We start from the raw sequence: 18,440 nt of genomic DNA on the forward strand, positions 1-18,440 counted from the left end.
TGGAACTGTATCGTTCTCTCTTTTAAATCAATAAAGCAGCATAAAGCATATATTTATCTGGACACCAGTATTTCAATGTTCATATTAAGGAAGCCCCAACCCTTCTTTACTCCTACCACAAAGAGCTATATATACAACAATGACCAATTAGCATAAAACTACCAAGCTAGCTTAGCTAACTAAACTAGTATAGGGGAGAGTATTGAAGTCTGACTGAGTAAATACGAGGACACAGTTCTATTTTCCGATTGAGATTAAAATAGCTATATGTACCTTCGTCACTGAAGCTGTCACTCGATGATTGGTTTTCTTCATCTGACATGCACAGAAAAACAGAGTTATTTACGAGATTACCAACTGCAACAAGGATTCCAAGGAAAAACTGTGCAAGCAGGAAGAAGCCAGGAATAGGATAATGCCACAACCCAACCATCTCCCAGATCTCCATGTCCTGAAAGTTCACAACAAAATGAACTCATTAACTTGCAAGAACTAACCAATATGACATGACTGGAAACTAACACCAAAGTACAAGAATACCTTCCCGAGCTTCCAGTTGAGGAAAACGAAGCCCACATTAAATACATATGTGCTGACTGCCCACAAAAGAATGAAGACTAGAAGCAACCCATTCAATCGATGTAGACGAAACAAGGATGGAAAAGCGTACAAAATGTAGCCAATATATGCAAGCAGTCCAAACGCGCATATACTTGCAAAATGGAAGCTCCAAAAAGAAAGGGCAAACAATGAGACCTGTCACATTTTCCATCAAAAGTTTTAGCATATATGCGAAGATGGTGAATAAGACTTGTTATAGGGATCCAATACAATGAAAGATGAAATTAGGAATGTTACAAAATAGTATAATACATGTAAAATTTTGAAAAAGTTAGTGAAGAAAATATGCCAAGAAAGGACTAAGAAAACCTTGCACCTCCGTCCTTATTGGGACCCCAAAAGCCAACATGGACAATACTTTCCGAATCATTGATGGGAGAAATGAGGAGATTAACTTTTGATTGGAATGAATAATGTGACATTACAGATAAAACAAGGTACTACTACTGCATTTGAATTTTGCAACTGAAATCACCCATCAAGTCATCACATGGTATGTTACTTAAAGGTTAATTTCTAACAGAATGAGTTGTATTAATTTGGAGAGAGTGACCTTACACTTCAGAATGAATCTGAGGATTTCTTCTCCAAGGGAAAACATTGATTAAAACCTTCTGGATTTGTTGAAAAGACGAGCTTCACTAGAAGTGGTTTTTCTTTTGATAAGGTAAAATAAGACGTGGCATGTGTTTGTAATATATTATTTGAAATTTCCAGCATATATTTGTACTTTATCTCAGTACTAGCTAGGCACCGAATTTCTTTAATAAGATTTACCTTATAATGATCAAAAGATGGGAAATTCTAATGTTGGTAGCAGTGTTGTGAAAAGCGAGCGCTTCCTCGCTTAAAGCGAGAAGCGAAGCGAGGCGAGCCATCGAACGCTTTTGTTAGCTGAAGCGTAGCAGGTTCACAAAAGCGCTGGCTTCCATTAAAAAGCGCGATGCGAAGCGTAAGAAGCGAGCGCTTCTCTTTATAACAGGGCGGGCTGCCAACCTATTTAATTAAAAAAGCTGTTCTTTTTTTAAAACATCATCGACCAGCCGCAACAGAGAAAAAAAGAGGCGACCTAAGGTTCAAGTTTTCTACACTTTTCAACTTCAAGATCATCAAGTTTGGTCCCAGGCATGTGATTTCTTCCTCCTCCTCCTCCTCCTCCTCCTCCTTCTTCTTTTTCTTTTTCTTTCGCTGTTTCAGCGTCCAAATAGCAGCGAAATGCTGGTGAATTTTTTTTTCCCTTCAGTTCTTCTTTCTCATTCTTCTCCTCTTCTTCTTATTCATTTTCTTGCACTGTTTCAGTGATAAAAAGATTGAAATGCTGCCCATTTTTTCGTTTCAATTATACTGCCCTTCTTCTTATTTTCATATCCTTTATTCTTAGTTTTTATTGCCTTTCTTATGTGTTATGTAGTTGTTCTTTTAATGGCACCAAAAGAAGATAGGAAAGACCCAGCTTGAGCTTATTCTGCAAGAGTTAGCGAGACCAACAAGATGGCAATTAAATGTCTTTTTTGTGACAAGATTTCAAATGGGGGAATCTATCGTCAAAAAGCGCATCTAATCGGTGGTGATCCAAATGTCGCATCTTGTCCTAAAGTTACGGCTTTCCTTCAAAAAAGGAGAGAGTTAAAGACTCAAATGCTTCATGAACAAGAACTGCATAATCTTGATGATGACGATGATGAAATAGAAGAAGGTGACGATGCTTCGTCGCTTCCACGCTCTTCACAAAAGCGGGGAAGGATACAAACAATGTCTTCTAGTTGTGGATCTACTGGTAAGACCAAAGGTCCTATGGATTGTTATTTCCCGCAAAAATCAGGAGATAAGGGAGGGAAAAGTGGTAATCCTCAAATTGATGTCAAAGCGATTTTGAGGGATCGTGCAGTTGCAATGTTTGCGTGGTGGATGTATGATGTAGGTCTTCTTTTTAATTGTGTTAATTATACTAACATTTTTTCTGCTTTTATTGAGGTCGTAGGCCAATATGGTCCAGGAATGAAGCCTCCAACTTATCATGAAGTTAGAGGTCCATATCTAAAAAAAGAGGTGGAAGAGACTAACAAAATCGTGGAGGAGCACAAAGTAGAATGGAACAAGTTTGGTTGTTCCATTATGATGGATAAGTGGACGGCAAGAAATGGAAAAATAATCATCAATATCTTGGTGAATTCTCCTAAGGGAAGCTTGTTTCTTGAGTCCGTTGATGCAAGCGACTCTTCTACTGATTCAATCAAAATGTACTCCTTCAAGAGTACAATACACTCTATTGGAGCAAAAAATATTGTTCAAGTTGTCACGGATAACGCAAGTGAAAATGTTAAAGCTGGTGATTTGATGTTTGTAGGGTACCCGCATATTTATTGGACTCCATGTGCAGCACATTGCATTAATTTGATCTTCGGTGACATTTTCAAGGAAAGACCCTTCAGTTCAGTCTTTAATCAGGCAATTAGAGTGCATTCCTATATTGTTCAAAGGCTTTTGTTATTGAATATGACGAAGAGATTCACTAAACAAAAAGCTTGGTGAAACCTGCAAAGACAAGATTCGCTACCGCTTTCTTGACTTTGCATAGGATGTCTGAGCAAAAAAGTAATTTGAAGAAGTTGTTGGTTTCAGCACTAACAATGCCTATGGAAGGAAAGCTCGAGGGAGAGAATCTGCAGATATTATACTTTCTACTTCATTGTGGAACAATGTGGTTCATGCATTGAAGATTGGTGGTCCTTTAGTTAAAGTGCTTCGTTTGGTGGATGGGGATAAAGGCCACCAATGGACTACCTTTACGAAGTAATGGATAGGGCAAATGAGGCTATTCGAGACTCTTTTAGTGATCAAAGAAAATACAAAAGAGTCTTTGAGATCATAGATAAAAGGTGGAGCGGTCAGATTCATCGCCCTTTGCATGCAACTGGACTTGTTTTGAACCCGGAACTGTTTTATGACAATGAAGAGAGGATTCTAGGAGATGAAGAATTGTGGAAGGGATACATTGAAAGTATTGAGAAGTTGATACCTGATTTATCCGTGCAAGATAAAATAACAGAGCAATTTAGTACTTATAGGAATGCTGAGCAACTTTTTGGAAAAAACATGGCTATTACACAAAGAAAGATGAAGTCACCAGGTGAGCGGGTGCTTATATGTTGCTTTATAGTTAATAAGTTATTTCTTTATCAATATTATGTTTTGAATGTTTGTTCTACTTCTACAGTTGAATGGTGGAAGCAATATGGCCATTCTACTCCAGAATTACAAAAGTTTGCCATCAAGGTTCTAAGTCTAACATGTAGCTCATCCGGGTGTGAAAGGAATTGGAGCGTGTTTGAACATGTAAGAACTAAGAAGAAAGATTTAGTATATTGAGATAATTAAAGTATATCTCAATTGTCCTAATTTTACTAATTACTTATTATTTGCAGATTCATACCAAAAAGAGGAACAAACTAACCTTGAAGCGTCTCAATGATCTAGTCTTCATTAAGTACAATAGAACATTGAGGCGTCGTTACAACGCACGCAATGTCATTGAACCAATTAGTTTGGACAACATCGATGATGCTAATGAATGGCTAACTGGAGTCCCGGAAGATCATGCAGATGAAGAAGTATTTGAGCAAACTTCCGATTTCACTTGGGGTGATGTTGCGGAGGCGCGTGGAATTGGGGAGAGGATTTATGGTTTGAGGGGGAGTACCTCAACTTCAAGATCATAGAGGAAGGGAAAAGAAGCAACTACTTTGTCCCTAGTTGATGAAGAAGAACAAGTTGAAGAAAATGACGAGCAATATAATACTGATAGTGGAATACAAGAATTTGACAATCTTGTAGAAGAATAGGATGCTCATTTTGTGCTTTAATTGATGCTACTCTTTAGTTTTTACATTGAAGTATTGATCATTTGCTTACAGTTACATGTGTTGTCTATGCAGTATTTATTTTAATAAATTTTTTTTAAATTCTGCTTCACTTCAAAAAAAGTGAACGCTTCGCTTCTCGCTTCTCGCTTTAAGCGAAAAGGGGCTTGTCGCTTTTCCTCGCTTCACGCTCTTCACAACACTGGTTGGTAGTAACAAACTGAATTTTTCCAAATAATATGCTACGTTCAAGAATGAATCAAAACTAATGAACAAAGGAAAATGCAAATGAAAACTAGATGAAGATATCTTATTGTTCTATGTAACGATTTATATGATCTCTAAATCAAACGTTTTAAGCTGGTTGGTTGATTGGATTATCATTATAAAGCTCAGATCTCCAGACATTTTCATGTTATCTGGCTTAACAGTCACAAGAATGTGATGTCGTTTGGCAATCTGATTTGGAGCAGATAAATTACATCTTTTTGGACATGGCACTTAAGGAAATCAAAGAGGAAAAGACAAAGACATAAAAGGACAGATCATAATTCATTGTCGTTTAAGGACATGTACCGGGAAGCCGTACGTGAAAAAGTTGATAGTGAAAATTCGGAAAACTGTTCTCCTCAATAAAACATTAGTATGCCTCACACCAGATCTGCAATCACATAAGAATTTATAAGCTTTAAGCAAGACTTCATTAAATGTATCCCTCAAGAATTTCAAATAATGGGAAACCTTTAAATGTAAAAGAAACTCTCCCATAATCATCAGCAAAGAAAAGCATTCTGCAGCAAGGATTCACAACCAAAAAGAGAAAATGTAGTCCAGACTGTCAAAGCATGATCTTTCAAAATTTTCTAGGGAAGGAAAACAAGATTTCCATTGTCATCAGCCTTAACAAGTGGGATTTCAAACTTTGGCAACACTACTGCTCATACTCGAGCAAATTCGATACGGACTTTGTTGTAACTTGAGAATTTTTCTGTGTGGCATCAGCCATGTACAACATCGGATCATCTTGTATTCAAACAGACCCTTCCCCAACCAAAAGAAGAAGAAAAAAAAAAGATGTAATGGCACTTTTTAAGGTAACTGTGTCTGTGTACGCCAATTGGTGTAGTGAACTACTAAATAAGGTAATCAAAAGCATGAGATAGATTGAGAAATATTAATACTGTAGCACTGACCTGTTTTCGCGAACAAAAAAGGAATGCCGCAACGGAAGAAGCCGCTCAGTTAAGTTCCCTTCGCTCATGGTCATGATGAAATACATTTCCTCCAAATCATCCTTAACCAAAGAGATCTGCATATCATCAATACAATCAGGTTGTTATCCACTCCAACTACCCGGACTGTTGAGAATCAGTTAGAAAGTGCATTTGTTTTAAATAACAGTAAGACTGAGATTACAATTGCGCTAATAAAGTATACATGAAATGGAAATAAATAAATTAGAGTATTAGACTAACGCAAACTTTTCACAGCTGGATCAATCACAGATTAGGCCAACTACAAAGTTTTTCCCTTTCAATCTTCCAAAAGAAACTAGTGCAGTACCAAAGTTCTGGACAGTTCCATGAAGCTAGAGCACCTGGAATAGTAGATCCCTAAGAATGTGGAGATCATCTATCAAAGGGAAATAGGGGGAAGGCTTGAACAAAAATAGGAAAAGAAAAAGGTTCAAATTGAAGATGGAATACAGGAAGATGAAGAGATGAAGAAAACTGCTACAGTATGGTGACAATAGCTCTCATTCTCTGCAGATTTATTCAATTTTGACCTTGCTGCCAAGTACTGTTTCAGAAACTAATTTACACAAAAATCAGGGATTTTAAAGCTTCAGATGTTTAGCAAAACTATGAAAACATTAATGTTAAAATAGACCTTCATCTGAAGAATTCTCAGTAGACGAGGAGAATATATATATTAGAGAGGAAGCAAGCAGTGAGAGCTGGAAAGCTTAGGTTATCACAGAGCATGTTCAGAGCTGAGCCAACTGATTCGATCTCTCTTCAGACTTAGGTTCTCTATCTCCTACAAAATTTTATTAATATGACTGTCGCCACAGGAACAAGAACGTCCAAAGGAGATGCAAAGCTAGACGAACACATCAGAGTCTACCTTCAAGCTTTTCAATAGATGTTACAATGACCAGCTTGCTGAAAACAACATGAGGCATTGAGGTAGCAACTTAGTGAGAATACTACAAGCAACGGCTTCATCTTCATGTCTTTGTAAAGATTTGCGGAAAGTCTTAAGTTGTGCTGAGGCATCATAAATTTCATAGAATGTCCCCTCCACAGTAGTTATTTTTTTCCTTGATAAGTGTCCTCTCCCCAATAGTTTAATCTTTTCAATATGATGGTGCACATAACCAAATCTGGAACTAAAGTACGAAAAAATCCTGGGCCTGAGTGTCACTACCTTACAACAACTATGCCTCAGTCCCAAACAAGTTGGGGTCAGCTATATGAATCCTCACTAACCATATTTCTCCATTTAAACTCAACCCATGCCATCATTAGACCAACAACAACATGCCCAGTGAATTCCCACAGTGGGGTCTGGGGAGGGTAAGATGTACACAGTCTTACCCCTGCCCTGGAAGGGCAGAGAGACTGTTTTGGATAGACCCTCAGCTAAAGAAAAGATGAAAAAATGTAATGGCAACAAGTAGTAACAACAACATGATAAAAGAAAACCGAAGCAAAGGTAGCAACTAAATGGTAGGTAATAATAACAATCTAGGATTAGAAAGATATCAACTAGCACTAGTGCTACCGAATAGAGGAAGACAAAGGGAAACGCTCGCCTACCTACTAACCTTCTACCCTAATCGTCGACCTCCAAATCCTGCTATCAAGAGTCATGTCCTTAGTAAGCTCCAGCTGCGCCATGTCCCGCCTAATTACCTCTCCCCCAAGACTGCTTAGGCCTACCTCTACCCATCCTCATATTCACCAAGGCTAACCTCTCACATCTCCTAATTGGGGCTTCTGTGCTTCTCCTCTTAACATGCCCGAACCATCTCAACCTCGCCTCCCGCATCTTCTCTTCCACAGGGGTCACTCCCACCTTATCCCGAATAACTTCATTTCTAATCTTATCTAACTTGGTATGCCCGCACATCCATCTCAATATTTCACATAAAAGTGAAATAAGTTAAATATACATATAAATAATAGTTAATAATAATAATTATATTAAAAGTTCTCTATATTTTTACTGACATGTAAATCTATGATAAGGTCAAGATACTCTTAGAAAAGCATTAGGTTGAGTACTCCCATCAAGAGGTTCCTGCTGCAATGATTTGCGACTTGATATTGATGACAGATATCAAACTGTCATCGTTAATTACAGGCATAAAGTGGATACAAGAACTGTTGAGTAAAAAAAGCTAACAGGTTCCAGCCAGCTGATAAAACAGTTAGATAAGTAGTTTTGCTGGAAGTCTCATTTATATACAAGCTAACAAATGAAATAGTGTGGATAGTAATTTGCGTCGAATAAGAAAGAGAAGGAAGTTGAATGGTATATTTAATAGAACAAAAGAGAAGAAGACAGTACATAATACGCCAAAAAAATGGAAGTAGAAGAACTCAGTTTTGTAAGCTCGTGACAATTCCCCGTTTATTATCAAAAGCATTCGCCAGCCCATTCTATCTAAATAATTGATCCATGATAAATTAAAGATTTTACGACCAATGGAAAATGGTTAGACCAATGGATAGTTGGTCTTGGGATGGGGCTGGTGAGATTTCAATATTTTAATTCATCTTGTGTCTTGTAATGGTTATGTAACTTGTAGTACGCCATGACAAATACGATAATTGGGCCTTTGGACTCTTCACTCCACCATAAATAACACACAAGTTCCTGATAACAAGATCATATGCTCAGTTCCTAGTTAGCATTTATTACTCTGTAAAAGCCTTGTCTTTCAAAAAAGTCAGCAGTGCACCTATTTATATTGGGTAGCGCAAGGAATAAAGCACATCCAAGAAATGACAATTGCTAGTGATTACAACAGTTGCAGCCTACGCTGTGTTATTAAAAGTGATCACTTCATCACTTTGATACAAAGTGAGGGGTTATAGCTTCATAGGTGAAGCAATGTACTTCAGAGAATGTGCACATCAAACAGTGACACACAAAGTGATCCAAACGAAACAGTCGGTTTTTTTAAACAAGGATTGGTTTAATATCGGCATTATTGTATATCGGATGCTGAAATTAATCATGTTAAATGCAATTAAGATTATTATGGAACAAAATTCATGTGTCTGGTATTTTCTAATTTTCCTTAAATTTTGTGCTTCATTTCAGAGGAGCATGTGCTTCACTTCTTGCTTTTCTTTTCAAGCTCTATAAACATTGTCCCTTCTTTTTTGCGCTTTTCACTTTTTAAAGCACTAGGCTAAGGTCAATCAAGCTACTCCTCATGTATATAGCACTAGGAATGCAGATAAAAGGGAACTCAATGCTTCAATGTCATAAGTATCTGAAGAAACAGTTTGTTCAAAGAGAATATCAATCATGAAGGTAGTGTTAACTAATTCCGAAATTGACTTTACTGTAAAAGATGTGAGCGTACCAAATAGTAGAATGCCAAAAGAGAGAGGCCAGAACAGATTTCTTGCCAACCAGAGTTTGTTGATATCTTGTATAGACCAATATAATCGGCTACTACATAGAACATCTGTGGAAATGCGATAGGGAGCTGATAAAAATAAAGCAGGCAAATGTTGAAACCAGCATATAGCCAGAGAAACTTCCACCACCTAAATTGATCAATAGAAGAAAATAAAACTCCTTTAGGATTTAGCAGCAAAAGGACAAAGGATTTTAATACAGAAAAAACAAAAAAGGATCAACGATATAATTACCTGAATAAACCTAAAAAGTTGCTTGTTAAAGACAAATCAACTAGGCCCACACAGCTACAAATGAAGAACGGTAGAGAAAGCCAAGACGGATTGCTAATTCCCACAATCAATTGAAGAGCAGGCAGAAATAAGCAAGAACTCACTCTAAGACAGGAACCTTCCATGTCAAACATAAGACAAATAAAGTCAGCTTTTGAAAGAGAACATAATTTTATCTTTTGGTAAATGCAAAATAATTGAAGCTCATAATACTGAAGCTATTTTCTTTTATCAAGTAATAAATTTCATTAAAAAGGGCAAGAAAACAGCCCATATAGTACACCAAAAAGTAGAGAACCTTACAAACACATACTGCAGCTATTAATCAAAGCAAACCCAACAGCCCTAGTATTTCATACCAAGAAAAAAGGAAAAAATTAAATTGCGAAAAAATAATAATCCAGACAGGAAATCCTGCTCACACCCGAAAAACGAAGTAAACAACAGGCTCAGCAATATCAACCACAATAAGATGAACGATATTTTACAAGTAACACAATAAACAATGATTATATTGCTAATGAAATCACACGCGCGCACACACACACACTCTCTCTTACATACAATAAGTACCATACTGGAATAAATATGTTCAAAATATGAGTAGCCAATAAAACTTAGTAAAAAGATCAGCTCCATCAGCGTTTATTCGTATTTAACTTTGTCTTTAAAATGCTTGCGGTGAGAAATCACATTCCTAAACGTCCATCGCCTTTAGCTGTTATGTAGTGAAGATTGAACTCCCATTGGAGCCATAGACACAATGTACCAAGTCCAAGGAGATAAATGTAAGACCACAAAAAATATCTAACCAATTTCATTATATTGTGTTGTGTCCTTATTTGTGATTAGGTAAAATAATTTAAATTTATGACGGGAATAAAACTTCTGTACAAAAAAGTAAAGAACCTAAAAAGAAATATGATTCTCTATGAAAGACATCCAATCTTCTATACAAGTTGGAACCTCAGGGTGCACCAAAAGAAATAAGGAATAAGAGGGTATTCCTTAAATGCACAAAACCCTTATGTCCCTTCTAAAACCCTCCTATTTCATCCTTTCCATACAACCAACATGAGTGCCAGTGGAGTACTATCCCACACCCTCCGTCGTCTCCTCCATCTTCTACAAGCCTAGTTAAATAGTGCCTCATTTTACTACCTGACAATGTAAAAGGAGGTGATCCACGTCTTCGCCCAAACTCTTACACATGAAACACCAATTGACATGTGTAATCCTCCTTGTTAGTTTACAGATATGTACATAATGTAGTCTTGTCCCACATTGGAATAGGAGTAATAAGTCCTTGTAGAGTATAGCTATAAATACGGACCTCTTGTATTGTATTGAGTATCTAATATCAATAATATATTTTCTCCCGTGCTTTCTCACATGGTATCAGAGCAATCGTGAGAGATTTATCGCTGTGCATAAATTCCAGCGATTCCGGGAAGAGAAATCAGTCAACCGGAAGTCTTTTTTCCGGCAAACACAGGTCTGCCGCAGTAAAAAAAAAAAAATATTTTTCATCAGTGTTGTGCAAAAACCAACACCACCACGAAGTAGATCGGCCTTCGGCGACCAACCCATAAAAATATCTCCGTCAGAAGACCCTCCACACGCTCCCACGGGCCGCTGGAAGAAATATTTCCGGCGAAGTTCCGACGTCACGCGTCGGCGCGTGGGGGCCCTTTCCGGTCACTTTTTGGAAAAATTTCTTTGGGACAGATTGTTCGCAAGGGAATTCCGAGCCTACCCATCCAGGTTACACCAAATTCCGACCACCTTTATATTTTTCCGGACAAATTCTTTAGGATTTGATGTTTTTGGGTCTAGAAACATGAGTTCTGGAAGCTATATTGTTATGATTACCCCGGAACCTTTAATGGGAAGTTTAAACAACTTAGCTTGGGCTTCATCTGTCGAGTTGTGGTGTAAAGGTCAAGGTGTTCAAGATCATCTAATCAAACAGTCTAGCGAAGGAGAAGAAAAGGCGATAGCACTTTGGGCAAAGATCGATGCTCAGTTATGTAGCATCTTGTGGCGATCTATTGATTCCAAGTTGATGCCCTTATTTCGTCCATTCCAGACATGTTATTTGGTTTGGGCAAAGGCTCGTACCTTATACACTAATGACATATCTCGCTTCTATGATGTGATATCGCGGATGACAAATTTAAAGAAGCAGGAATTAGATATGTCTACTTACTTGGGTCAAGTACAGGCAGTCATGGAGGAATTTGAGAAGTTGATGCCAGTTTCTGCTAGTGTTTAAAAATAACAAGAGCAGCGACAGAAGATGTTTCTAGTTCTTACCCTCGCTGGACTTCCTAATGATCTTGATTCAGTACGCGACCAGATTTTGGCTAGCCCGACTGTCCCCACAGTTGATGAAGTATTCTCTCAATTACTCCGCCTTGCTGCAGCACCAAGTCACCTAGTGATCTCATCACAGATACTTGATTCCTCTGTTCTCGCATACCGGCCAGTGGATGTTCGGGCGTCTCAAACTATAGAGAATAGACAAGGAGGAGGTCGTTTTGGAAGATCTAGACCCAAGTGTTCTTATTGTCAAAAACTTGGACACACTCGTGAAATGTGTTATTCCTTACATGGTCGTCCACCCAAAAATGCTTACATTGCTCAGACCGAGACTATAGGTAACCAGGGATTTTCTTTATCTAAAGAAGAATATAATGAGCTCCTTCAGTATCGAGCAAGTAAGCAGACATCTCCACAAGTAACCTCGATTGCTCAGACTGATACTTCTGTTGCTGGTAATTCTTTTGCTTGTGTTTCCCAGTCTAGTACTCTTGGACCATAGGTCATGGACTCAGGCGCTTTTGATCACATCTCTGGTAATATATCACTTTTGTCGAATATTGTATATTCACGGTCTCTTCCCACTGTTACTTTAGCCAATGGATGTCAAACTAAGGCAAAAGGAGTCGAACAAGCTAATCCCTTGTCTTCTATCACCCTAGATTCCGTTCTTTATGTCCCTGGCTGTCCTTTTAGTCTTGCATCTGTTAGTCGTTTGACTCCTGCCCTCCATTGTGGTATATATTTTATAGACGATTCTTTTATTATGCAGGACCGCAGTACGGGACAGACAATTGGTACATGACATGAATCAGAAGGCCTTAACTCACTCGGTCCTTCCACAACATATCTAGTTACAGATCCTCCGGACCTAATCCACAGACGTTTAGGACATCCGAGTTTATCCAAACTTCAGAAGATGGTGCCTAGTTTATCTAGTTTGTCTACATTAGATTGTGGGTCATGTCAGCTTGGGAAACATACCCGAGCCTCCTTTCCGCGTAATGTTGATAGTCATGCAGATTTTGTTTTCTCCTTAGTTCATTCTGATATATGGGATCCCAGTAGAGTCAGTTCAACCTTGGGATTACGTTATTTTGTTAGTTTTATTGATGATTATTCAAGATGTACTCGGCTTTTCTTAATGAAAGATCGTTCTGAGTTATTTTCTATATTCCAGAGTTTCTGTGCTGAAATCAAAAACCAATTTGGTGTTTCTATTCGCATTTTTCGCAGTGATAATGCCTTAGAATATTTATCTTCTCAGTTTCAGCAGTTTATGATTTCTCAAGAAATTATTCATCAGACATCTCGTCCTTATACCCCTCAGCAAAATGGGGTTGCAGAGAGAAAGAATAGGCACCTTATTGAGACTGCTCGCACACTTCTAATTGAATCTCGTGTTCCGTTGCGTTTTTGGGGCGATGCAGTTCTCACAGCTTGTTATTTGATTAATCGGATGCCTTCATCTCCCATTAAGGATCAGATTCAGCATTCAGTATTGTTTTCCCAGTCGCCCTTATACTCTCTTCCACCTCGTGTTTTTGGGAGCACGTGTTTTGTTCATAACTTAGCCCCAGGAAAAGATAAGTTAGCTACTCGTGCTCTCAAGTGTCTTCCTTGATTATTCTCGTGTTCAGAAGGGATATCGTTGTTATTCCCCTGATCTTCATAGGTACCTTATGTCAGCTAACGTCACATTTTTTGAGTCTAAACCTTTCTTTACCTCTGCTGACCACCATGATATATCTGAGGTCTTACCTATACCGACCTTTGAGGAGTTTACTATAGCTCCTCCACCCTCTACGACATAAGTTTCACCCGTACCAACCGTTGAGAAGTCTAGTGTTGTTCCTCCTAGATCCCCAGCCACAGGAACACCACTCTTGACTCACCATCGCCGTCCGCGCCCTACATCAGGCCCAACTAGTTCTCGTCCTGCACCTGACCCTACTCCTACTGCGGACTTGTCTCTTCCTAGTACACCGATTGCACTTCGAAAAGGTATATGGACCACACTTAATCCTAATCCCCATTATGTCGGTTTAAGTTATCATCGTCTGTCATCTCCCCATTATGCTTTTATATCTTCTTTGTCCTCGATTTACATCCCTAAGTCTACAGGTAAAGCGTTGTCTCATCCAGGATGGCGACAGGCTATGAGTGACGAGATATTTGCTTTACATACAAGTGGTACTTGGGAGCTTGTTCCTCTTCCTTCAGGTAAATCTATTATTGGTTGTCGTTGAGTTTATGCCGTCAAAGTTGGTCCCGATGGCCAGGTTGATAGACTTAAGGCCCGTCTTGTTGCCAAAGGATATACTCAGATATTTAGGCTCGATTACAGTGATATCTTCTCTCCCATGGCTAAAGTAGTATCAGTCCGCCTTTTTCTATCCATGGCTACGGTTCGTCATTGGCCTCTCTATCAGCTGGACACTAAGAATGCCTTTCTTCACGGTGATCCTAAGGATGAGGTTTATATGGAGCAACCACATGGTTTTGTTGCTCAGGGGGAGTCTTGTGACCTTGTATGTCGCTTGCGTCGGTCACTTTATGGTCTAAACCAGTCTCCTCGAGCCTGGTTTGATAAGTTCAGCACGGTTATCCAGGAGTTTGGCATGACTCGTAGTGAAACTGATCACTCTGTGTTTTATCGGCACTTTGCTTCAAGTCTCTGTATTTATCTGGTAGTCTATGTTGATGATATTGTTATTACTGGCAATGATCAGGATGGTATTACCAATCTGAAGCAGCATCTCTTCCAGCACTTCCAAACTAAAGATCTAGGCAGATTGAAGTACTTTCTAGGTATTGAGGTTGCTCAGTCTAGCTCAGGTATTATTATTTCTCAAAGAAAATATGCTTTAGACATTCTTGAGGAGACAGGGATGATAGGTTGCAGACCTGTTGACACTCCGATTGATCCGAATTCTAAACTTCTGCCAGGACAGGGGGAGCCGCTTAGCGATCCTGCAAGCTATATGTGGCTGGTTGGTAAATTAAATTATCTCACAGTGACTAGACCCGACATTTCTTATCCTGTGAATGTTATAAGTCAGTTTATGAATTCTCCTTGTGATAGTCATTGGGATGCAGTTGTCCGCATTATTAGGTATATAAAATCGGCTCCAGGCAAAGGGTTACTGTTTGAGGATCGAGGTCATGAGCAGATCGTTGGATACTCAGATGCTGATTGGGCAGGATCACCTTCTGATAGACGTTCTACGTCTGGATATTATGTTTTAGTAGGAGAAAATTTGGTGTCTTGGAAGAACAAGAAACAGAATGTAGTTGCTCAGTCTAGTGCAAAAGCAGAATATCGAGCAATGGCTATGGCAACATGTGAGCTAGTCTGGACCAAACAATTGGTCAAGGAGTTGAAATTTGGTGAAATCAGTCGGATGGAACTTGTGTGCGATAATCAAGCTGCCGTTCATATTGCATCAAATCTGGTGTTCCATAAGAGAGCTAAACACATTGAGATTGATTGTCACTTCGTCAGATAAAAGATACTTTCAGGAGAGATTGCTACAAAGTTTGTGAGGTCGAATGATCAGCTTGCAGATATTTTCACCAAGTCCCTCATTGGTCCTCGCATTGGTTATATATGTAACAAGCTCGATAAATATGATTTGTATGCACCGGCTTGAGGGGGAGTGTTAGTTTACAGATATGTACATAATGTAGTCTTGTCCCACATTGGAATAAGAGTAATATGTCCTTGTAGAGTATAGCTATAAATAAGGACCTCTTGTATTGTATTGAGTATCTAATATCAATAATATATTTTCTCTCGTGCTTTCTCACACTCCTCTTCCTCAAGTTTTTAGCTGTCAGAATCGCGTCTTGATGCCATAGACGTAGAGAAACACAACTTTCTTGGCGCCCTGGGGATCCAATCATAGATGTGGCTTGGAAAGGCTGATTCGTCCCTAATCTAGAGCTTAGTATAATAAGGCTTTTAAAAACAGAACAGTACTGCCCACCCCTACCTCCAAGAATCCCAGTTGTCATACAAAGAACTTTGTTCATAGAGCAATCAAACCAAACTTTGGTATTCCGCCACCTCCTACTCCAAAAGATTCATTCTAGAACTTAAGTCCCTGTGAACTTCCCCTTCCTTTGACCTCTTGAACCAGTTGGACTGTCATATTCTTCTAGCGAGAAATCAGAGAGCTTGTGAGGGGTTAGAAAATGATTTGTGTATCTGAGAAATAGCCTCTTATACTTAGTTTATGGTGCACCCATGAAGTTCCTGTTTGTTTGGAAGATTGGGTGAAATTGGGAGAGAACCATATTAAATTGTGTAGGTTCTCTACTTCTCGGCTTGTGCACGGGAATTTCCTAGATTAATGAAATAATATACCTTATTAGAACAAATGGAGGATAGATCTATCACTATGTATCCACGGTTAGATATTTCAATATGGTAAACAGTTCTCTATTTGTATTTTTGATAGCAACACGAAAATTAAACAACGGAACTCGCTATCTTCGTTGTTATTTTCGTTTGTGATAGAAGTCATGAGTAAGCTGTTGGAACAAGCTACTCAAGTAGGTTACCTTTGTGGCTTTGGAGTAAAGGGAGTGGTCGATAAGGAAATATCAATGTCACACCTCTTATTTGCAAAAGATACGGTAATCTTTAGCGAATCTCAAAACAAATAGAGGCATTATTCAGGACTCAGATTTGGTTCGAACTGGTTTCAGGACTACACATCGACACAAAGAACTCTGAGCTTTGATATCAGCAGGACAGATATACAACATCCGGGATCCAGCACAAAGAGAAGATAACAAAAAGCTTAGTTACTATATTTTGATGTTTGAACATCCCTAGTCTAAACTTTGGTTTTTGTAGGCGTATCAAAATGGGGGAGGTCGACGTGGCTATGCGCAAGATGTGCAGGGGAAGAGCGACTGGGCCAGATGAAATTCCAGTAGAATTTTGGAAGAGCGTGGGTAGAGCTGGCTTGGAATGGCTCACGGGATTGTTTAACACCATCTTTAGGACGAAGAAAATGCCTGAGGAATGGAGGTGGAGTACGATGATTCTGGTGTATAAGAACAAGGGAGATATCCAAAATTGTAACAATTATAGGGGTATCAAGCTGCTGAGCCACACTATGAAAGTTTGGGAGAGAGTGGTGGAAGTGAGGATGAGGAAAGAGCGTGTCTATTTCTAAAAACCAGTTCGGATTTCATGCCGGGATGTTCGACTACGGGAGAGGAAGAGAGACTTACATATGGTGTTCATTGATCTAGAGAAAGCATACGACAAAGTTCCGAGGGAGATCCTATAGAGGTGTTTGGAGGCTAGGGGTGTTCCGGTGGCTTACACTATGGTGATTAAGGACATGTATGATGGAGCCAAGACACGAGTGAGGACCGTGGGGGTGGGGGTTGGGGGGTTGGGGGGGGGGGGATTTGGACCACTTTCCAGCTGTGATGGGGTTGCACCAGGGGTCGGTTCTTAGCCCATTCTTATTTGCCTTGGCGTTGGAGACACTGACGCGCCACATTCAAGGGGAGGTGCCTTGGTGTATGTTATTTGCGGATGATATTGTTTTGATTGACGAGACGCGAAGCGAAGTTAACGCGAGACTGGAGGTTTGGAGACAGACTTTGGAGTCTAAAGATTTCAAGTTGAGGAGGACCAAGATAAGTACTTGGAGTGCAAGTTCAGTGACGAAACTGAGGGTGCGGGCGTGGAAGTGAGGCTTGATACACAAGTCATCCATAAGAGAGCTAGTTTCAAGTACCTTGGGTCTATTATCCAAGGAAATGGGGAGATTAGATGAGGATGTTACTCATCGTATTGGAACGGGGTGGATGAAATAGAGACTCGCATCTGGTGTTTTATGTGATAAGAATGTGTCACCTAAACTTAAGGGTAAGTTTTACAGAGTGGTTGTCAGACCTACCATGTTGTACGGAGCAGAGTGTTGGCCAGTCAAGAACATGTCCAGAAGATGAAGGTAACGGAAATGAGGATGTTGAGATGGATCTGCGGACATACCATGATTGATAAGATTAGAAATGAAGATATTCGGGACAAGGTAGGAGTAGCCTCGGTGGAGGACAAGATGCGAGAAGCGCGGCTTAGGTGGTTTGGGCATGTAAAGAGGAGAAGCACAGATGCTCCAGTGAGAAGGTGTGAGAGGTTGTCCTTGGGTGGTCTGAAGAGGGGTAGAGGTAGGCCAAAGAAGTACTGGGAAGAGGTTATTAGGCAGGACTTGGCGTTGCTTCAACTCACTAAGGACATGACCCTTGATAGGAAGGTGTGGAGGTCGAGGATTAGGGTAGAAGGTTAGTAGGTAGTCGAGTGTGTGTCTTCCCCATACCGGTAGTAGTAGTTAGTTAGCCTTGTTTTTCGGTTATTGACAGCCTTGATTACTACATGTTTTCTTATTATATTGTTGTTGATAATGCTTGTTCTCTTATTATCCTGCTATGGTTACTGCTTGTTTCTTATTATCTTGTTGTTGGTATTGCTTGTTGTTACTGCTTCCTTTTTCTTTTCTTGAGTCGAGGGTCTATCGGAAACAGCCTCTCTACCCTCAAAGTAGGGGTAAGGTCTGTGTACACACTACCTTCCCCAAACCCCACTCGTGGGATTATACTGGGTTTGTTGTTGTTGTTGTATAAAAGCTAAAATAAGCACAAATCCAGATCGCCCAGCTCTTCATATTAAATGATA

At 39.4% G+C, this 18,440-nt stretch overlaps 1 protein-coding gene across 1 annotated transcript in view; it reads right to left on the bottom strand.

Annotated features, from left to right (window-relative positions):
- The window catches only part of LOC104107730 (piezo-type mechanosensitive ion channel homolog), a 36,517-nt gene that overhangs the window by 13,881 nt on the left and 4,196 nt on the right, over positions 1 to 18,440 (bottom strand). The window contains exons 5-10 of the mRNA XM_009616607.4: positions 9,377 to 9,533; positions 9,085 to 9,271; positions 5,675 to 5,790; positions 5,058 to 5,142; positions 541 to 756; positions 274 to 451 (exon numbers count right to left, since the gene is read on the bottom strand). Of these exons, the coding sequence (XP_009614902.1) occupies positions 274 to 451; positions 541 to 756; positions 5,058 to 5,142; positions 5,675 to 5,790; positions 9,085 to 9,271; positions 9,377 to 9,533 (939 nt within the window). The remainder of the gene's footprint in view (positions 1 to 273; positions 452 to 540; positions 757 to 5,057; positions 5,143 to 5,674; positions 5,791 to 9,084; positions 9,272 to 9,376; positions 9,534 to 18,440) is intronic.

The sequence above is a fragment of the Nicotiana tomentosiformis genome, chromosome 1, assembly GCF_000390325.3.
Source record: "Nicotiana tomentosiformis chromosome 1, ASM39032v3, whole genome shotgun sequence".
Lineage (NCBI taxonomy): Eukaryota > Viridiplantae > Streptophyta > Magnoliopsida > Solanales > Solanaceae > Nicotiana > Nicotiana tomentosiformis.